General features: G+C 43.6%; 3 protein-coding genes across 10 annotated transcripts in view; 2 read left to right on the top strand and 1 right to left on the bottom strand.

The window, feature by feature from the left end:
- RPS10 (ribosomal protein S10) overlaps window positions 1–22,715 on the top strand; it is a 624,010-nt gene that overhangs the window by 28,181 nt on the left and 573,114 nt on the right. The window lies entirely within an intron of this gene.
- Window positions 1–22,715, top strand: part of TAF11 (TATA-box binding protein associated factor 11) — a 322,409-nt gene that overhangs the window by 185,106 nt on the left and 114,588 nt on the right. The gene's annotated exons all lie outside the window — the stretch shown is intronic.
- Window positions 1–22,715, bottom strand: part of ANKS1A (ankyrin repeat and sterile alpha motif domain containing 1A) — a 192,227-nt gene that overhangs the window by 66,618 nt on the left and 102,894 nt on the right. For 7 of the 8 annotated variants that reach the window (XM_050787564.1, XM_050787560.1, XM_050787558.1 and 4 more), the window contains 2 exons: window positions 21,311–21,431; window positions 3,396–3,982 (listed from right to left, as the gene is read on the bottom strand). In XM_050787564.1, the coding sequence (XP_050643521.1) occupies window positions 3,396–3,982; window positions 21,311–21,431 (708 nt within the window). Of the gene's footprint in view, window positions 1–2; window positions 3,364–3,395; window positions 3,983–21,310; window positions 21,432–22,715 lie in introns of those variants that run through there. The other variant, XM_050787565.1, reaches the window with a different exon arrangement.

The following is a 22,715-nucleotide window of genomic DNA, read 5'->3' as shown; positions in this document are numbered from 1 at the left end:
ACTGAGGTCATCCATGCACCGAGGTGGAGATGGTGGAGCTGGGGCTCAAAGCTGGACCTGCTGACTCCCGAACCTGAGCCCATCTGCTGTCCTGCACTTCCTTCTAGGAACAGCGTGAGGGGCTCCCACCCCACAGCCTTCCTTCTGCCTCCCCAGGCCTCACAGTGAGGAGCTGAGCTAGGCCCAAGCACTTTCAGATCCTTCAGAGCAGAGTTCCCCACATCCCGGGGTCCAAGGACAACAAAGAAAAACATCAGTAAGGACAGGATATGGCAAAGCAGGCTACGGGCACTGGTCAGGGATAGGGTGGGAAGCAGCCATTAACTAATGCCCCATTCCAGGAAAGCCTGCCAAGGCCCTGGGTTTAGGGCCAATCACTGGGGGAAACACTTTCGGAGTTTCTCTTTAGAGAGCGATATCCACAGACACCAAGTACAATATCACTAAGAAACAACACTGAAGGGTTACACATAAGGGGCCCTGTTAATGTTTAGGATGTAAGCAACCTTGATCTTCTGAATTCTTTCCAATAAGACCTCAACTGCCTTTAAGTTTTTTCAAATTTAAAATGTAGCAGGGCTTCTGCATTTCAGTCACACTAGAGAACTGGCCCACAACACCTAGATCTTGGATAGATCTAGATCCCTGGGCCATTGCATGCACCTGCAATCTTTATCTGCACAGGTGATATCAGCAAATGAACCTCCTCTCGATGCAAAGAGACACTGGCTTATGAGCCCACACAGCCAACCTCAAGCCCAGCTTTGCCCAGGTGATTTTGTATTTCTTGGCCAGGAGGAAACAGTGGAGCCCATAAGACTGCCCAGAAATGCTGCATGTTAACAGGACATAAATATCCTGTGAAGAATCGGCCAGCACTGCTGACCTCTCCGGGTGGGCATACGCTCAGAAGGAGCCATAAGGAAGAGGTGATTCATTGGACTGGTAAAGCTGATTTCCAGCCCGTTTAAAGGATTCTGAGATACTGCCTTGATAGCATATCTAGGAGTCATCCCTCAGTATCCACAAGGGATTGGTTCCAGAACACCATTTGGATATCAAAACCTGTGGATGTTCAAGTCCTTGACATGAAATAACATTGCATATAACCTACATACATCTTGTATATTCTAAATCATCTCTAGATTCCTTATAATACCTGATACAATGTAAATGCTATATGTAAATAATTGTTATACTGTATTTTTATTTGCATTATTTGTTATTGTTGTTTTATTTTTTTCTCCCAAACATTTCCATCCACAGTTGACTAAATCCACAGACGCAGAAAACCATGGATATGGAAGGCTGGCCGTACTCATCTCTTGGCCTGATGCTCGAGGCCCTCTCACTACCTGGTGCAAATCTCGCTTTCTACCCTTATTTCTCATTCTGCCCTTACATACACTCAGCACCCTAGAGAAACCAAACGACCTGAGCTTTCCTGGCTCCATGCCTCTGCTCATGCCGCTCTCTCCACGCACCTCTCCTCGTCCCACCAGCTTCAATCTGGTTTTAACCATAAGACTTAGTCTTTTAATTCCATGTCAAATCCCACTGCTCTAGTGATCGTTCCTGAATCTCTTCCCACCCTCTCATACCTCCTGTCTCCACTCCCCCACCCACTGATTTTTAAAAAAATCTCAGACCTGGGTGAGAGTCACTGATGTTTTTCTCTCTTGACCTCTGCGGCCATTTCAGAGCACACTGCACTTATCTTCGCCCTCCTCTTAAATTTATCTTGAACTTTTCCTACAGCTGACTGTAAATTAGTAAAACTCTGTTTTAAAAAACAAAGGTAGAGCACACATTCCTACAAATATACATACTCCAGTGTGTAATCTCCTGGCACCCCCCTCCCCCAAGCTATCTCACTCATAGTGATTTTCCACGAGTGGCCAGGTATCTAGCACAGGCTCACCAAGTCTTTGTTTACTAAGCAATGAAAATCTTCTGCACAGGATTCCTGTCTCTGCCTAATCAGAATCTTAAGCTTCATCTTCTACCTTATCTGGAGGTAGTGCTGGAAGCACAGCCCCCGCCCCCAAAACCGTTCCTTCACTGGAAACAGATTGGCTTTGGTTTACATAACTTTCCAGCACCTACCCAAATAGAGTTGGGTAGGGCATTAAGTCTACAGATTGTTCAAATGGACATGTCAGCTGTAGTGTTCGCGTCCTCTTGAAGAGCTAAATGCAGTTCTTGAAATTATTCCTCAGAGACAGACCCAGTCCACTTCAAAGGCAGCTTCCACTCAGTAAGAAGCTTGCAAGGGTGGTACTTTAACATTCCCAGGGTGTTTACCTATCTTTGAGAAACACATTCTTCTGCTCAGCGAGACATGCCATAGGTCACTGAGACATACTTCAGTACATATTTCCAACTAATAATGGCTATGAAAGAAAACTGGGCCTCTGACTCCCAATGTTTTCTCCTCCCTAATCTTCGTTTCCTGAACCACTTAGTCCTCTTCTGCCTGACCAATCTGGGAATGTGGGATGGGCAGGACCCTTCTGCTGGAAGAAGTATTTGGCCTTCCAGGACAGCACAGTAAGAATAACCATGGAGAAGCAGGGACTAGAAAAGCCTTCCTCTTGCAGCTGTAAAAAAGAATGAGATCGTGTCCTTTGCAGGCAACATGGATGCAGCTGCAGGCCATTATCCTGAGTGAATTAACGCAGGAACAGAAAACCAAACAGTGCAGCATGTTCTCCCTTAAACATTGGGTACTCATGGACATAAAGATACAACAATAGACACTGGGGACTACTGGAGACGGGAGGGAGTGGGGGCAAGGGCTGAAAAACTAACTACTGGGTACTATGCCCACTACCTGGGTGATGAGATCAATTGTATCCCAAACCTCAGCATCATGCAATATACCCATGTAACAAACCTGCACATGTACCCCCTGAACCTACAATAAAAGTTGAAATTATATATATAAAAAAAGAAAAGCCCCCTGTCCTCCCCTAAACACCGCATCACACCTCTCAACTAACCCTGGATCTTCTCTCTTCCTCCTGAAGGACTCATAGGAAGTACTCCAGCTCATCTTAAGCATCTCCAGGGTGAGCATGATTCTCTCAATGGGGCTGATGGGATCCAAATATTTCCAAACAGCATGTCATTTCTAGAAACTGCCCCTCCCTCAGCCCTGCTCTGCCGGGGCCTCCACCGGCTAATTTAACCATTAATGGACCTGTCCTCTGTGATCCACGCTACCTGAGGCTCGCCTCTTCCTATGATTGTCCGAAACACATTAGTTACAGAGTGAAAGAACCAGAGCAACCTTGCCCAGACAGCTGGGCCTGACAGTTGGCACGCAGGGGAGCTGTGGTGGGCTGCGGCCAGCCTGGCTAGCCCAGCTCCCTGTGACGTCACGTCGGCCTTACCTCATCCCACTCCGAGGCGAAGGAGGGTGACTTCTCCAGCCTCTTCTTCCCAATGCTGCAGTTGGATAAGGACTCGCTCCGACTCCCCATGGTAGCGTCCTCTGTGGGTGAGCAGGTCAGGAGATCAGAGTCAGACTTGGACAAGCTGCGGCTGAGTTTGAGTTCAGCTTTGGGTTTGCTGGTGGGAGGGGCTCGGCTCCTGGCCCCACTCCGGTCTCCTTCCTCAGCACCGCCAGGGTGCGGAGATGCTGTGTGAGTCAAAGTTTCAGGGTGTGAGCGGCTGTTGGTGGTGGGCAGGCCTGTTAGGTAGCCCACTCTCTTGCTCTGGTCCAGGGCACTGGGTTGGGAGGCTCCAGGAGCATGCACACCCGTCTCCTCCAGCTGCATGCTGGCCTTGTGGCAGGCGCCCTGCTGGGGGGACCCGTCTGGATGGCTCTGGCCAGCAGTACAGAGCAGCTGGAAAGGGTCCTGCCCCACCTCGCACACCGGGGAGGAGCCGTGGAGGAGGCCTGAGAACTGCTCTGGGACCTGCCCGTCCTGCCCCTCCGCAGAGTCCTGGCTCCGGCTGCTGCTGCTCCGCCTGTGGTCTTGGAGTGGACGGAGAGACAGAGAAATAAAAAATTAAACGTGGCAAAAATCAACAAAGTTCCAATGCAGCAAGCATACGGCAGAGCAGAGGAATTCACAGAGAAACAGGAGAGAAACTGGATAGGCTGGGGAGGGGGAGAGGAGAGAAGAAGAGAGAGGAAGGAAGACAGTTTTCATATTGTTCTTAATGTTCAATTTGTACCCAAAGTCAGAGCATTTATGAAATTCCAAACACTGGCCTGATTAATGCTATCTGGCAGCCTTCGCTGTTGTTAGATTTCTGTTAACATTAACGACCAGACCTTGCTATATAAGGCGAGAAGAGTGTTAACTATAACCTAGAGAAAGGACACAAGTCAGGACAGAGTGAGTGAACATGGAGTAAAAGTGAGAGCGCCAGTGAGCAAGCGCGAGCAGTGAGACTCACTCCTGGAACATCTGATACATTTCCATAAAGGCCAAAGTGTTATTTAAAGGCCACCCGCCCTCCCTTCCTCTGGCAAGCAGCAACAGAAAAAAAAAAAAAAAAAGAGGTCATGATCCACAACCTGCAACTTCTGGAATTCCTTAACAGAAACAAAACGGCAGAGAAATAACTGCTTCCTTCCTCCGAGGGGGCCATTCCGAGTTCCACGCCTCATCCTTCCTTCCTCAGGGAGCACAGACTTTTCTTTCTCTCTCTCTCTTTTTTTTTTTTCTTTTTGAGAATGTGTACAACTTGCTTCTTCCAAAATCTCCCAGCTGCTCATATTTGTTTAAGTTTAACCTTAGTTGATCCACTGAAAACAAAATGGTCTAATTTGTCAATGCCAGGAGACATTTGCAGTTCTCTCGAGACTTCCCCAACATCCTAGAAATCTGACACTACTAGCTCATGAGGCCAACTACTACTGTACACTCAAATACCTCGCCCTGAAGTAGCATAAACAGTTGGCCAAATCAGAATCTAACATCAGCACTACACTGGCACACCCAGGGGCTTCCCTTGCATGAACTCAGTCCCATTAAAGATTTTAACCCACATCATCAGAGTAAATAATACTATGTCCAGCACTAGCTCACATTCCATAATATTCAACTTTATCTTCTCTATACGTGGAATCTGTTGCACCTACACTAAACAATTCCCTAGTCTGCTCAAAACTCTCAAGAACTATTCATGAGCTCAGAGAATCTTAGAATCAAAAGGGTCAACTATGTTTACAGATGAGGAGTCTTAGTGGTTACCCCAGGTGGTGGGGGAGAAGACTCTAACCCAGGAGCCTGAAGATCTGGCTCTGGTCCTGGCTGAGCTGTTCTCTAGCTGTGTGGCCTTGGTAGTGAGTTCATCTTATTGGGCCTCAGTGTCTAAAGTAAGTGGGCTGGGCTACATGATACTTAAAAATCCCTTTAATGTCACGATAGTGATGAGAATCCAGGTCTCCACCATGTCATGATGGTACACTTCTCCCACTTAGGGACGCGAGACCCCTGTTTGGGTACCTCTCCTGTTGCTGCCTACACAGTATCCACTCTCCCTCATCAGCACGCCTGAAGGCCCAAAGCCCCTTCTTGAGGTTCAGTTCTGCAACTGGAGAGGGTAGCCAGATGAGGAGAACTGCAAAATGAACAGTGCTTTATAAACACAACATACTAAAACACAGTCTCCAATGCCCACGCATGACGCTACCGTCCTGTAACAGTGGTTCTTCCAAAACAGGCTTTAAGAAATAGTCTCAACAACCAGCTCTCACAGCGAGCCCAACTCGCTGAGGTCTGACCGGCGATACATTTCCCCCATCCCTCTCCTCTCCTCCCGGCTCCAGAAGAGCAGTTCGGTCTCCATAGTCTGTTCAGCTTTTCACGAGTCTAGAGAAGTGGCCAAGGGCAGCCAATTAGCTCCACTTTATAGCTCTGATTACTTATCCACAGGAGCACAGAAGCACCAACTTTGGCATGTCCCTCCTCTCTCTCTCTCTCTCTCTATATATATATTTTTTTTTGAGACAGAGTCTCGCTCTGTCGCCCAGGCTGGAGTGCAGTGGCCGGACCTCAGCTCACTGCAAGCTCCACCTCCTGGGTTCCCGCCATTCTCCTGCCTCAGCCTCCCGAGTAGCTGGGACTACAGGCGCCCGCCACCTCGCCTGGCTAGTTTTTTGTATTTTTTAGTAGAGACGGGGTTTCACCGTGTTAGCCAGGATGGTCTCGATCTCCTGACCTCGTGATCCACCCATCTCGGCCTCCCAAAGTGCTGGGATTTTTTGAGACCAAGTCTTGCTCTGTCACCCAGGCTAGAGTGCAGTGGCACACTCTTGGCTCACTGCAACCTCTGCCTCCTGGGTTCAAGTGATTCTCCTATCTCAGCCTCCTGAGTGGCTGGGAGTACAGGTGTGTGCCACCATGCCCAGTTAAATTTTTTTGTATTTTTAGTAGAGATGGGGTTTTGCCATGCTGGCCAGGCTGGTCTCGAACTCCTCAAGTGATTTGCCCGCCTTGGCCTCCCAAAGTGCTAGGATTACAGGCGTGAGCCACCGCTCCCTGCCACTCCTCTACACTTGACCACTTTGAGACTTTCACACCCCAACTCAAAAATGCTATACCCCAAAGGTCAGGTCCTGAGCAATGAACAAGCCCTGAAAAACTTGAATCCTTTAGGGAAGAAGGAATGTTGATTACACAAGAGTTTTGCATAGCTTAACCGAGGCCCCAGGAAGCCACGACTCATGGCTATGAATATTACATACAACAACTGGCAGCCAGAACAGAGCTACCCAGTGGTGTTGCACGGTGGGGCTACAGTCAGGATGACACATGACCACTTAATGTGGCTCAGGTCAACAGTACTTCGTAGGAGAAACTGATGGGGACAGTTAATCAGGCTACAAAATTTGCCATCTCTGGGACCACATTCTAATGACCAATTTCCTATAGATCCTGGCCCATGGTACAATGTCCCTCTGCCTATATTTGAATGCAAGGTGACTTTGATAAAAGGAGCACAGACTTCTACTGCTTTGTATCAACTTCCAGCTTCATATTTAACAACTAGGAGCTAAGGGACCAACAATGAAAGAAAACACCATAGCTCAGAACTGGGGGCCAGCCTGGCTCACACTGCCTGGGTGGACCTCAGAACCCAGGCCACAGAGAATGTTCGAACTGCTGCTGTGGGAGCCAACAATGCAGGCCCTGTGAAACAGCCACCCATTCATGCTAGCTATCAATGATGAAAGAGAAACAGATGCCAAGGGCTCAATACCAGACACATGCCAGGGGGAAGGAAGTGGGCAGAAGGAAAGAATGGAAACTTATGGAGGAAGGAAATATGTGGTGTGGAGGAAGAATCTCTGAGGGTCATAATCCTATTGGAGAAGCCACAATCCACCAGTATTGTGTGGAATATAAGAAATGATGGAAAGAAATTCTTATAATCATATGACTTAGCCAGGCAATTCCTAAGAAAGACACTTTGGTATCTGAAAAGCTTGCCGAGATCTAAGAGCCTAAGGCTGGTATTCTCGTTCCCGTTAAAAACTACATCCAAGGCCAAGAGGAGTTTTTTTTGGCAGATCAATGGGTGGGAAAAGAATTACTCAATGGTTTCTTCCTTCTGCAAAGTAAGGATAATATAAGGTCTCTTAGGGACAAGGTGCTAACAATAGAGTACACTGATCAAGAAGCAGTTCTTAAGCAAATTACTTCACTTCTTTGTGCAATTCTGGGATCTTAATTGGGGGATTGTTGCGGTAATTAAACTATACGTGTAATGCATTAAGAACCATGTCTGGCACATGCCACACTCTCAATAGATGTTAAAATTGTTATTATCCTCCACATAGGATCTGTTACAACACACTTTGCTCACAGATGAGACCGACTACTTCTCCGTTCCTCACAGGTCTGTCACAAGGATCATCAAAGATAAGGCACATGAAAGTACTGTGTAAGATATAAAGCACTTCACAAGCATTCATTACCTTCACCATCCTCGTAACTCTGAACAGCAGAAGGAAGGGACAGAAGGTAATATGGTGAGAGGGCTGAAGCAGGGGGCACCCAGGTGATATGAGGATAAAGAAGCCGGGTGTGGTGGCTCACGCCTGTAATCCCAACACTTTGGGAGCCTGAGATGGGAGGATCGCTTGAGCTCAGGAGTTCAAGATCAGCTTGGGCAACATGGTGAGACCTCATCTCTATAAAGAATTTAAAAATTAGCTGGGTGTGGTGGTGCACACCTGCAGTCCCAGCTACTTGGGAGGTTGAGATGGGAGGATAATTTGAGTCCAGGAATTCAAGGCTGCAGTGAGCTATGATTATGCCACTGCACTCCAGCCTGGGAGACAAAGCGAGACCTTGTCTCCCCCAAAATAAAATAAAAATAAAAATAATTAAAAAAAAAATAAAGACACCAAGTCTGCCTCAATAGATGCTTTAAGACAGGCAAAAACCATATGCATGGCAGACAAAAAGGAAAGCCTGATTACTTTGAACCAGAAGGTTTCTCAGAAGAGGTAGCTTTCGAGCTGAGCACTGAAGGAGAAGTAAGACCTTGTCAGGCTTACAGAGAAGTAAAAATACACTAGAAAAGGCAGAGAAGGGGCAGGTGTGGCAGCATATGCCTGTAATCCCAGCACTTTGGGAGGATGAGGGAGGAGGATCACTTGAGCTCAGGAGTTAAGAGACCACCCTGGGCAACAAACCTCATGCCAGGGACTAGTGAAGTTGCAGAAGAGACCCTTGGGCCTTTCTCCTACGCTACTTCCCATGTTCCCCGAGCTCTGCCCTTCCCACAGTCTGCCCTTCTAGGATAGAAACAAGGAGATAATGGCACACAGGGAGGGAGGCCTGTTTCTTATGCCACCCATATATCAAGGCCAGCTGCTCTACTCAATAAGGCACACCAGCATGCTAATTCCCAATCCCATCAACTTGTGATCCTCATTCATTTTCCTTTTACCCTGTGAGCTACCGAAGCAAGGGGTCTTCTGTGCTGCATTTTAATTACTATGGTGAGCTATGGGATCTCAAGGGCTTTTGAATAATAACATTTTAACATTTACACATTTTCATTCACCTCTGCCCACTTAAGGCTGAAGAATGCAGCTCATGTGAGGAGTTGCTAACTCAAATCAACCCTCAGGCCCAGAGAAGAAGGCTGGGGGACCCAGTGTCCCATGTTGTTTTGTGTTCTCTGTATCATTAGGATTGGAATCCTCCAGCTGCATAGTGACTACGGTGAGCGTCAAAAACCATGGATGTGCAGGAGAGCTCCCCCAAGTACATGGCTGCTTTCAGAGGGTCACCAGGCTCTCCCTGGAAGGAAGGTCCCGACTAGGTTATTCAGACATTTGCTGAAGACTGCAATTTGATAAGACAAATAGACTGAGAGTTCGTTTTGGTCCATGCAACATGAGAAATAGAATAAGAGCTAGATGGGGATTCAAGAAGCCCAGCCCTGTGACTTTTCCTCTTTAGGTCTCTTTCAAAAAATGAATGCCCGGGATGCATTCTCCAGGGCTTTGGGATTTAGGCTGGTTTGAATCTGTGATTAAATGACCTCTCTATGGTCCCTTCCAGTTCTGTGATGTCAAGAACATGAATAGCAGCAAGGCTTTTGATGAAATGGTTTTAGCCTCGTGGTTAAAAGTATAGGCTTTGGATTCAGTCACACTAGGGTTTAAGTCTCAGCTCCAATACCTAACCTTTTCTTCCTCAGCTCTGAAACAGGGACAAAAATAGCCCTACCCTGAAGATCTGTCACGAGATATACAATGACATAATCAACATAAATGAAATCAGCATGGCAGCTGGCCCGTGGGAAGCATTCAGTAAATGATAGCTGCTATCATTATCACCATTTTTCATTTACAGTCATTTCTGAACTCTTAGCTCATCATGCTAACACTGCACACAGAGGCTGGTTTCCCTTCTCCTGACTCTGCAAAGGAGACTGATTTCTTCTGAGTAGCCCTGTTAATGAGGCAGAATAAAATTTAAATGCCAGGGAAGGCCAGTATTTTTGCAAGTTTGGTTTGGGATTACATGTAACAGCACAGTGGAAAATCTTCAGACTAGGAGCCATCTGTACTCACCTTGGGGCCCGTAGGTATAGCCCAGCTTTGGGACTTAAGACTGTTTCACAGTGAGTTGGTCTTGATTATCTCATTACATCTCCCCCACCTCCCTGAACTCCTGAAGAGTCTGTTCTCTGCCTGTCATTGGACCTCTGACCTCTGGCCCCCAAACTTCCCCAGTTTTCAATATACCAGCTTTGCCCGGATCAGCTTCCAACCAGCCATGATTTCTAACCATGCCTAATTTAATAGCACATTTGCTGTCTTTGCTCCCCTTGATCTTCTGCCAGTTCCTGTACTGGGTATTCATAGCCATTTGCTTTCTCTTCTCCAGTTGCTGGAATGTTGAGCCCTTTTAAATACTCAACAAACAACTGACTTGAGTCCTCTACCAATTCACCTAACTCAGTTGGCTTCCAACAGCTACTACTTATTGAGTACTACTCCTTCTGTGCCAGACACTATGGCAAGCATTTTCTTTCTAATACTCACAACAACCATGAGGTAAGAATTAGTATCCCTTCTACATGTAGAAACTGAGGCTTAAAGAGGTTAAATGATTCCCTAAATAATGGTCACCATCCAGTAAGTGCTAGAAAAAGAATTCAAATGCCAGCCTGATTACCAGGCCCAGTAAGCTTTTCACTCATCTCTTGAAAACTATGTAAGATCGATTTCCTCATCTCTTCTGCTCTCTTTAAGCCATCATCTTTACCCACAGCACCTGCACTTTTTGGAGGACAATCACATCAATTTCCTGAGAAGACAGATCAAACTTTTTTAATGACTACTCTCAACACCATGTAAAAATTGGGGGGTAATTTCATCACTTCTCTCCTACCTTAGAAATTAGACCCCATTAAGGATTTACCAATGGTCTTCTAACTGCCTTTTTTCTAGTTTTCATCCTTCTAGCTCTTTCTATAGCAATGGATACTGTTTGCCCACTGCCCCCAGTACCCACTCCACCCTTCCTGCCTTGGTTATGGGACTTTTAGACAGGTTCACAGCCACCTAGACTAAAGACAATTACTTCCTACCTCCTTTGTAGCTAGGTGTAACCACATGACCAAGTTCTGGCCAGTGGGTTATAAGTGAAAGTGGCACGTGTAACTTGTGGGAACTATCTTTAAAGTGCCATTCTCCCCTTTCTTCCTTCCCATGCTGATGGCTTGAACTTGGATAGCCATCTTGAACTATGAGATGGCAGAAGGGAGACTGGGTCCTTAATGGTCATAAACTGCCATTAAGCCCAGCACTCCCACTCTGGACTTCTATCTTGTTCAAACCACAGTTATTGAGGGTTTTCTGTCACATTGAGCCTTGGCTCCTAAGATATTGCGTTATCCCAGTTATCTTCCTACGTTTCTTTCCCCTTGTGCCTCTAAATATAAGCTCTACTCTTAAAAAAAAAAATTACTATTATTTTAGAGACAGGGTCTCACTCTGTTGCCCAGGCTGGAGTTCAGGAGGCTTGACCACCTGGGCTCAAGCAGTCCTTCCACCTCAGCCTCCAAGCAGCTAGGACTACAGGTGCACACCACCACACCCGGCTAATTTTTAAAAATTTTTTATTTTCATAGAGGCAAGATCTCACTGTGTTGCCCAGGCTAAGTGCTGTTTTGGACCTCTTCAACCTCTCTCGTCTCTCAGCAAAGGATTCTTTTTTTTGTTGTTTTTGAGACGGAGTTTTGCTCTGTCACTCAGGCTGGAGTGCAGTGGTGTGATCTTGGTTCACTGCAACCTCTGCTTCCCAGGTTCAAATGATTCTCATGCCTCAGCTTCCCGAGTAGCTGGGATTATAGACGTGTGCCACCACACTCAGTAAATTTTTGTATTTTTAGAAGAGATGGGGTTTCACCATGTTGGCCAGGCTGGTCTTGAACTCTTGGCCTCAAGTGATCCACCCATCTCAACCTCCCAAAGTGCTGGGATTACAGGTAAGACCCACCGTACCTGGCCTGGATTCTCTTTTATGTTAATAATCACCTCAACTTGGATGATTCCTAAATCCATATTTCTAATCTTCACATCTTTCATCAGACTCATATTTCCAAGTGTTTATGAAGTATCTTTACTTTGATGTTCTCTGGTACCTAAAACACCTCAAACTTAACACATTCGAAACTGGACTTAACATCTTCCCTCAAACACGCCCCTCCCTCGATTCTCTATTCCTGTTAGTCGTACATTATTTTCTCAATTAACCAAGCTCAAACCTCGGAATCATCCTGAAATTCCTCTCCTGATTCCTATACATTTTGTTCCATGGTCCTGTTAATTCTGCTTCTTCTATACCTCTCCCACTCATACCTCCCTCCCTATAACTTCCTACTCTTTCTCTAGTCTGGGCTCCAATTACCTTAGAGAGACTCTGTGAAGTCTCTTGACTTTAGGGCTTTCCCGCCTCCAGTCTCTCCCAGTCTCAGCAATCTAAGAGTCCACAATTATATATTTCTGAAGTGTGGCTCCTATCATGTCACCCAATTCAAAAAGCCTCAACAACACTGCATTGTCTCAGGAATAAACAGTGACGCTGGAGATCCAATGCTCTATGACAAGTTCCCTTTGTTCCAGCCAAACCAGATTACTCTTACCATTCTCCAGACATGTTCTCTATATCTCCTCCCATCCTCTCACTGTTGTCTATGCCACTCCTCCTGCCTGGAATGCTCTCTCCTTATCAGGTATAACTCTATCTAGGTATAACTCTATCAGGTATAACTCTATCTAGGGGTTCAGCTCAACTGCGATTTCGTTAAAAAGCCATCCAAGATCTCCTACACTGACATAATTTATCCCTCTTTTGGACGCCAAAATTACTTTTGTACCACTTCTATATGAATTTAACATATTCTGTCATCTTTCAGTTATTTTACATATGTCTCATGTATATAAATGCATAATATACATGTATATAAATGGCTGTCAATACATTTGGTGGAGGAAAATTTAGAAGCACAGTTCATAAGGCTTGGACTTGTTCCACAATCAAATTGAACTATTCCAACTCAGAAACATAAATTAATAAGAAGATAGTTATACAGCAGGACTTTGGGCAGGAGCTCCTCTAATGCAAGAAGATGAGAAAAGTAAAGTGCAGTGGCTTGTGCCTGTGACCCCAGCTACATGGGAGGTTCAGGTGGGATTGTTTGAGGCCAGGAGTTTGAGACTAGCCTGGACAATACAGTGAGAACCCATCTCTAAAAATTTTTTTTAGCTGGGCATGGTGGCACATGCCTTTAGTCTAGCTATTCAGGAGGCTAAGGCAGGAGGGAGGATTGCTTGAGCCCAGGAGCTGGAGACTGCAGGGAGCTATGACCACACCACTGCACTCCAACCTAGCAATGGAGCAAGATCCCTGTCTATTAAAAAAAAAAAAGATGGCGAGAGAAGAGGAAGCTGCTGAAGATAAGGCTTAATTGTCAAACTGTCTCATTTATATGTTTTCCCTTTGGAAAAAGCATCCAAACATACTCCTGGGTATTTATTTTGAAAATCTAGCCTGGACTTCTTGGTAAAGATGACAGATCAAACACAGGTACCTATTTTCTCTTCTTCCTGAAATCTCATTAAACCAACAGTAAAAGTGGGACTACAGTTGGAAGCACTGAGAAAACAATCCAAAACTGGCACAGGGAAAAGCCAAGACTTACACTCTAGAATTCCCCAATGGCTATGGAATTGGTACTCTGATGTAGGAGTAAAGGGAGAAGCTAAAAACCATTTCCTCCCCTTTGGAAGGATTAAGGTCTTCATACTGATGCATGAACTGTGTACAGACTCAAATGCGTAGCTCTTAGCAATTCTGAGTTAATCTCAAAAACTTCTGAAGTGTAGCTGCACGCCAAAAAGTCCACATGTATCACTGTCTTCAGATAATCATTCATCACTGTCCTCTGTTAAGTACCACTTTACCTGGACCCAAGCACTATTAGTGGATGCTAAAGCACCACAGAAAACAAGATGGCTTTTAGAGCTCTTGGCTACATTCCCATTTGCTATCAAACCTGGAAAGTTGTCCACTATTTCTCTGAGTGGCAATATGTCCAGAACATCCAGCGAGCAAAGAATTAAACATGAAGGAGAAATAAATGACTATGCTATACAAAACAGGAATCACTGTTCTTGGTTATGCTTGCCCTGTATGATAATTTCAGAAGACTTTTTCTACATTTGAAATAATTTAACAGGAATACCCAATTAAATAAAACTACCATAAAATCACATGGGCCTCAAGTCTTTTTGGAGGATGGGCTTTCAAATTCATAGATCTATTAAGGGTTCCCACTTCTGTCAGCTTTTGTCATTTCTATAGGCACAAATGGCATTTCTTGGTGGGAAAATTATTCACTGTGAAGGACTGTCCCGCATAGTATAGGATGCTTAGCATTCCTGATCCCCAGGGGAAAAATGCCAGTAGCAACCCCACCTTAACCAGTCATTGTGACGGATCAAAACTCTCCCAAAACAATTCTAAACGCTCCCAGGGGATGGCAGCAACTCTGATTAATCACATAAAATTTATTCCTATAAATCATCTTATTATTAATTTTTAAAATCTCTTAATTTGACGTTATATATTCTTTTTTGTCTTTTTTTCTATTCTTTTTTGTGGAGAACAGGTTCTCACTATATTGCCCAGGCAGGTCTCAAACTCCTGGGCTCAAGCTGTCCTCCCGTCTCTGCGTCCCTAAGAGCTGGGATTACAGGCGTGAGCCACTGTGCCTGGCTATATTCTTTTTTGAAGTTTTAATTTTAAAAACTTTTTAAATTTTTAATTTTTGTGGGTACATACTAGGGTACATGAGATTTTTTTTGTTTTGTGTTTTTGTTTGTTTTTTGAGACAGAGTCTCGCTCTTTCGCCCAGGCTGGAGTGCAGTGGCGCGATCTCGGCTCACTGCAAGCTCCGCCTCCTGGGTTCACGCCATTCTCCTGCCTCAGCCTCCCGAGTAGCTGGGACCACAGATACCACCACCACGCCCGGCTAATTTTTTGTATTTTTAGTAGAGACGGGTTTTCACCGTGTTAGCCAGGATGGTTTTGATCGCCTGACCTCATGATCTGCCCGCCTCGGCCTCCCGAAGTGGTGGGATTACAGGCGTGAACCACCCGCAACCTGCCGAGATGTTTTGATACAGGCATACAATGAGGAATAATTACATCATGGAGAGTGAGGCATTCATCCTCTCAAGCATTTATCCTTTGTGTTACAAACAATCCAATTATACTCTTTTAGTTATTTTAAAATGTACAATTAAGAATGTTTTTTTTTTTTTTTTTTTTTTGAGACAGAGTCTCAAAAAAGAGGCGCCTCCTGGGTTCAAGCGATTATCAGCCTCAGCCTCCTGAGTAGCTGGGATTACAGGTGTGTGATATCACGCCTGGCTAATTCTTGTATATATATATTTTTGAGATGGAGTCTCGCTGTCACCAAAGCTGGAGTGCAGTGGCGTGATCTCGGCTCACTGCAACCTCTGCCTCCCAGGTTCAAGCGATTCTCCTGCCTCAGCCTTCTGAGTAGCTGCGACTACAGGTGCGTACCACCACACCCAGCTAAATTTCTGTATGTTTAGTAGAGACAGGGTTTCACTGTGTTAGCCAGGATGGTCTCCATATCTCTTGTCCTTGTGATCCACCTGCCTCGGCCTCCCAAAGTGCTGGGATTACAGGCATGAGCCACCACGCCCGGCCAAATTCTTGTATTTTTAGTAGAAGCGGGGTTTCACCATGTTGGCCAGGCTGGTCTCAAACTCCTGACCTCAAGTGATCCAACCACCCTGGGCTCCCAAAGTGCTGGGAATACAGGCATGAGCCACCGTGCCCAGCCAAGAATATTCTTTATAGCATCCTCACGTGTAGTGGTTTTTTTTCTCTTTCTTGATCAAAATTGTCAGAAATCTTTAAAAAAATACAAATTCATTTTAATGATCAAGTCTCTCTTTTTCGTTTCTTTACTTCTACTTTTCTTTCTTTCACTAAGGTGTAGCACACATAACATAAAGTATGAGAAATATACTATCTGCTTTTATCTCAATAATTCCCTAACAATCTCTTATTACTTTCTGCTACTTTCTTTCGGTTACATTTTAATCTTTCTTGTTGTTTAACAAATGAATTTAAGAATATAAACTTCCCTCTGAGCACTACTTTGGCCAAATATTACAGGTATTTAAACAAAGTGTTTCTACTACCACTAATTTCTATGTAGAAAAATAGAAAAAAATAGGCAACTCATAGATTAAACACATAATGCTAATCAATAAGGTAAGTTGCTCAGTTCCAATGACAAATAGCACCTTTTTTGCTTATCATGGTGGAAAACATTAAAGACTGATAATACACCACATTGGTGAAGGTATGAAGAGCGTATTTCTCTTCACCATTAAGGGAGGGCAATTTAGCTCCACCCATTAGATCTAGACATGCACATATACTCTGACCTGCTAATTCTATCAGTCTTTTTTAGAGACATACTTTTACATGTATTTAAGAACACATGCACAGAATGTCCACAGAAGCGTAATTTATAACAGAAATCCTGGCGACAACTTCAACACCCATGAACTGGAGAAGGAAAAAATGAGCTATGGGATATTTAGCTAGATTTTAAGAACCAAGATAAAATTGTATCTGTGCTCTATAGACAAGGCAAATACAAAATGCAAGTTCACAGAAAGTTTGTAAAATACAATCCCATTTTAGCTTAAATACAAACAAAGAATTTCACATAGTCACTTTTGTATAAAGATAACAAATGGTCTGAATCATATATACCACACTTTCTTTTTGAACTCTGTGGTTATGTTAGGATGGTATTATTTTGCTATTAAAAGCCAGTTACTTAAGTTTGTTTGTTTGTTTGTTTTTTTTTTGCAGATATGGGGTCTCACTATGTTGCCAGGCTGGTCTTGAAACCCTGGCTTCAAGCAAGCCTCCTGCCTTGGCCTCCCAAAGTACTGGGATTACAGGTGTGAGCCACCATGCCCAGCCTACCACATTTTCAAATGATGGTCACCTCTAGCAACTGTGAGTAACAGGGAGGTAAGAAGAACCTCAGCATTTATTTATATTCATTTCTGTATTGTTGGAATTTTTTTTTCTTCCTCAGTGAGCACATACTAATAAGCTAATATAAAAATGTAAATTTTAAAAATTAAAAAAATTTATTTTAGAGAGGGGGTCTTGCTATGTTGTCCTGGCTGGTCTCCAACTTCTGGGCTCAAGTCCACCCACCTCGGCCTCCCAAAGTGCTGGGATTACAGGAGTGAGCCACCATACCCAGCCTAAAAATGTAATTTTAAAAATTTCCTACCCCAACCCTCACACATCGTAGCTTTTTGAATTATACTAAGGCGGGGTTAAAAGCTCTGGTAGTCTCACTAACATGGCCTTTTGAAAACTGATCAATTAATTCATAAAAGCTGCATAAGACAAGACATTAAAGGAAATGCAGAAAAGATTCAGTAATACCTGCAACATGGTCTGCTGATGTGCCTCACTTATACCAACCTTAGCAGGCACTCCTTCTAGGCTAGCTTTTCTTGCCAGGCTGCCAGGATAGGCAAGGCTTCTGAGAAACTAGCAGAGCCCATTTTCATATTCAATGTCTCAGCTATTTTGTCTGAAAGCTCTTTGAGTGATCTAAGCAGCAAGCCTTGAGGCAGGCGCATCCCACAGCCTGTGGTTCAATTAAATCTGCTTCTATACCACCTACTCACAACACTTAACCCAATATAGAAGAGTTGGAAGAAACCAAAGCATAGGAGGACCAGATGTGTAGCCAAAACTCCTAATTGTTAGTTCCCTCCTTAACCTAATGATCTCTTGATAAGGGGATACAAAATCCCTTTCAAGCACACTTGGTAGCTAAGGACACCAGCCCCGCTTATTAAATTAGTCTAACCTTCCACTCTTCTTTCTTCCAAAGGTTGAGTCAATTATCTTGTAGTGGTTCCAGATGAAACCTTTGAAAGAAAGAAAGAATTGGAATCTCCCTCCTCCATGAAGCTAAAAATTATTCCTTCACTAAGAACCATTTTCAAACAGAGTATTAATTAATTGCTTGTTTTTTAAGGGTTAGTTTATTAAGTGTAATTTATTATCAATTTTATTATCAAATGACTAGAGAGGGCATTGGTGCCCTCTTCACCTTTTCTAAATGTTTTAATTAAAAATCTACCAATATGGCCAGGGTTGGTGACTCACGCCTGCAATCCCAGCACTTTGGAAGGCTGAGGCGGGTGGATCACCTGAGGTCTGGAGTTCGAGATCAGCCTGGCCAATGTGGCGAAATGCCATCTCTGGTAAAAATCAAAATTTAGCCAGACATGGTGGTGGATGCCTATAATCCCCTCTACACGAGAGGCTGAGGCAGGAGAATCACTTGAACCTGGGAGGTGGAGGTTGCAGTGAGCCAAGGTCATGCCACCGCACTCCAGCCTGGGTGACAGAGCAAGACTCTGTCTCCAAAAAAAAAAAAAAAAAAAAAAAAAAAAAAAAAAAAAAATCTACCAATATGATTGGAAGGCTCAATATAGTTATCAATTTTTCACTATCAATATAGATTCAATATAAACCCAATCAAAATCCCAGCTGGACTTTTTGTAGAAATCAACAAGCTGTGCACACTGACTAAGAACTAGGTGGCGGGGTGGGGAAGAAATCAATAAGCTGATTCTAAATGGGAACGACAATGGAACTAGAATGTCTAAAACAATTCTGAAAAAAGTAACAAAGTTGCAAAGACAATTCAATAGAGAAAAGAGGTCTTTTTCAACAAATCATGCAGAAACAATTGGATAGCCATTTGTAAAACAATGAAACTTGATCCATACCTCACACCATATATAAAAATTAACTCATAATTGATCATAGACTTAAATGTAAAACCTAAAGCTATAAAATTTCTAGCAAAAAAACATAGAAAAGATTGGTGGCTGAGCATGGTGGCTCACGCCTGTAATCCCAGCACTTTGGGAGGCTAAGGTGGGCAGATCATGAGGTCAAGAGATCGAGACCATCCTGGCCAACATGGTGAAATCTCGTCTCTACTAAAAATACAAAAATTAGCTGGGCGTGGTGGCGCGTGCCTGTAGTCTCAGCTACTTGGGAGGCTGAGGCAGGAGAACTGCTTGAACCCAGGAAGTGGAGGTTGCAGTGAGCTGTGATTGGGCCACTACACTCCAGCCTGGTGACAGAGAGAGACTCCATCTCAAAAAAAAAAAAAATGATTGGTGACCTTATCCATATTTTAAAAAAGGATAAATTGAACTTTATCAAAATTTAGAGTCACTTCTCTTCAAAAGACACTGTTAAGGGAACAAAAAGACAAGTCACAGATGGGGAGAAAATCATGTATCTAATGAAGAATTTGTATGTAAAATATATAAAGAATTCACAACTCAATAATAAGAAAACAATCTAATGTTTTTAAATGAGCAAAAATTTGATAGACATTTAATTAGATATTAAGGATGGTGACTAATCACATTAATTGATGCTCAACATCATTAGATATTAGGAAAATGCAAATTAAATCCATAATGAACTAACACTGCATATCTATTAGAATGGCTAAAATTTTAAAAACCTGACAATATTAAGTGCTAGGGATGATATATATAGGAAGTAGATGTACATCACTCTCATACACTTCTGATGGGAACGCAAAATGGTATAATCACTCTGGAAAATAGTTTGGCAGTTTCTTATAGAGTTAAACATATTACATATTTCACGTGAAGTTAAACATCTATTGCTGGGATACCCAGCAATCCCATTCATAGGTATATATCTAAGTGAAATGAAAACTTCTGTTCACACAAAAACCTGTAAGTGAATGTTTATTATGATTTTATTTATAATTGTCAAAAACTGTAAATGACCCAAATATCCCTCAGCTAGGGAAGGGATAAACTGAGGTATATCCATACAATGGGATAATAGCAATGAAAAGGAACAAATTATTGATATATGCGACGACATGGATGAATTTCAAATGTATTAGCTAAGTGAAAGGGGCCAGGCTCAAAAGGCTACAGATTGCATGATTCCATTTATATGACATTCTGGAAAAGGCAAAACTATTGGGACAGACATCAGAGCAGTGGTTGTCAGAAATAAGGGAAAGGAGTGGGGTTGACTACAAAAGAACATCGGAAAATTTGGGGGATGAAACTGTTCTATATTTTTATTGTGATGGCAGTTATACAACTCCATCTGTCAAAATTCACAGAACTATACACAAAAAAGGATAAATTTTACTGTATCTAAATTACAACTTTTTTTAAAAGCTCCAAATGAAAACCATAAAATACAAAACAAAAAAAATCACTATGAAAATGACTACAATGTCTGCATGCAAGAGAAAACCTTTTAAATAGGACCATTAAAAATAAAGTCTACAATGTCATACGCATATGCACACGTTCTCTTTGCCACCCTCTAAGCACTGACAGATCTAAGCAAAGGGCATTTCAAAGGAAACCATCTCATCCTCTGTTCTTACCTGAACCATGGAATGTCTTAGGGTTGAAAGAAGGTACGCATACCCCATGAAGGCCCTAATACCTGCAAGCTGTAGAGAGCTGGGAAAGGTCACAAGAGTTCCTTCAAACTGCAGTGGGAACTGCATTGCCCCTTATTCTTCCTTAGAACAGGGGTTGACACAAATTCCCCAGCAGTGCACACTCACCTCTGTTGTGACTGCACTTATATCGACGGGCTGGATCTCAGTACTGCAGCGCTCACTCCCTTACAGAGGAAACTGAATTTTGCAGAGGCAATGAAAGTAGGCCAAGGCGACAGAGCACTCTAGTTACAGGGTGGCAGCCAATCACGGGCCCCTCCCCAGGAGTGCCTCACTCTGAGGTCAGGACTCAAAAGCAGAGTCTGTGCCATCAGCCTGAACCCAAAGGGACTGACTTGTTGAGCTTGTTTTTCCACAGCATTAACTTGAGGGTTTATGATTTAAGACCCCAAATCAATCTCTGCCATGGGGCTGGTCTCTCCTCCCACAGTTTGCACCTAGTCTGACTTAACCTTCTCCTTGCTTCGCATGCTGAACGTGGCAGCCAACTCCAACCTAGAGCATATAGGTCACGTATTGGAAATGAAAAGGCATAATGTACCCACCATCCCAGACCATCATGAAACCCAATCGCCACAACCCAAAGAGTATCATAGTTACAACATCTTCCCCTTCCACTCAGGATCACAAACTGTAAAAATCCCTTTGGAGTTGGTTCTGCCAGGAGTTGTGGGGAACGTACCTTTTGTTTTTCCATCCACCGACACCACTTTCTTTGTCTCTGCTGTTAACAAGAGTTCATAAGGATGTTCGTCTTCTTCCTGGGCTGCACTTCCATGAATTCTAGGTCTCATGGACAGAACCTAAGGGAGAGAAACATCCGGTATATTTTGTGCATGTGGCTAATATCAAGACAGGAGTGTGGAACAAATTCGATTATTGGCTCTTTTTACATCTAAGAAGAAGAAAGGTGGAAAAGAGAAGGTGAATAATTCAAGTGTCACATAGAATCACAACTGCACTTCTGGATATATACCTGTACCTCTAATCTGAACGGCCTTTGACTAGAATATACCCTTTTCTGAGGATCACCTGAGCCTGGAAGTTTCAGGCTGCAGTGAACCAGGATTGTGCCACAGAACTCCAGCCTGGATGACAGAACAAGATCCTGTCTCTAAGGAAAAACGAAAACAAAAACAAAACCAAAAAAACAAAAAACTCCCCTTTCTTTGATTTTAGTCTTCAAAAAGTGCAAGTAAAATCCAAGATCCTTCCTTTCTTGCATCTCCCACGCCTACGGTGTTCTGCATGATCTCTTTTCTGAGGCTAATACTTGCCAAGCAGCTCTTAGCCATGCTCCATTGTGAAGGAAGACCTCTTCCTCTCTGTTTCTTTTCTAATATGCACATATACTATCCAAAGACTGGAATCCTTCCCACCTCCTCAAGAGGAAACCAAAATGACTTCCAACTGACCCTCAACACTTAATGTTTACTAGAAACAAACCTGTCGCTAAGTCCATCTCTATTTTTGTGAGCCTTTCTTCAGAGGTCCTGAGGGTTATAGGGAAGGATATCCCCAAAACTGGATTCCTATAACCTTTATGATAATACAATTTTAAATTGCTTCCACCAATCTCTGCTCTGAAGAGTCAAGTGGCCAGAAAGTTTGAATTTCAGTGAGGGGGAAAAAGCAGCTGTCTACTGAGAAATCCCTAATCCAGGCAGTCAAGTATCTCTGATGAAATAACGGAACCAGAGCTGGCTCCTATACCTGGCAACTGTAAGGCTTTGACCAGCTGAGGGCCTGATGGCCACAGCTAGCCTTGGTACCACAGTAACCATGCTTTCCCTTGAATCAAGCTGTAGACACCACAATTAGTGCTACAGCCACTCTAGGAGAAAGAATGGATATCCTTACTTTAGAGGATAATTCTGGCCCAGCTGTCCTAAGAATCCAATCTGTTTCACAGGCAAAATAAGAAGAAAAATAAGAATAAGCTAGTGTTAAGACAAATCCTACTTACTAGAACAGCAAACCAAGGCTCAAGATCTCTTCTTGATCAGTTTGGATCGGACAAGTAAAGTATTACAAACAAGGGGGTGGGGCGGGGGGAATTCCCAATTCCATCTAACAAATAATGCTGC

The sequence above is a fragment of the Macaca thibetana genome, chromosome 4, assembly GCF_024542745.1.
Source record: "Macaca thibetana thibetana isolate TM-01 chromosome 4, ASM2454274v1, whole genome shotgun sequence".
Taxonomy (NCBI): Eukaryota; Metazoa; Chordata; class Mammalia; order Primates; family Cercopithecidae; genus Macaca; species Macaca thibetana.
This window is presented reverse-complemented; position numbering and strand designations above follow the sequence as displayed.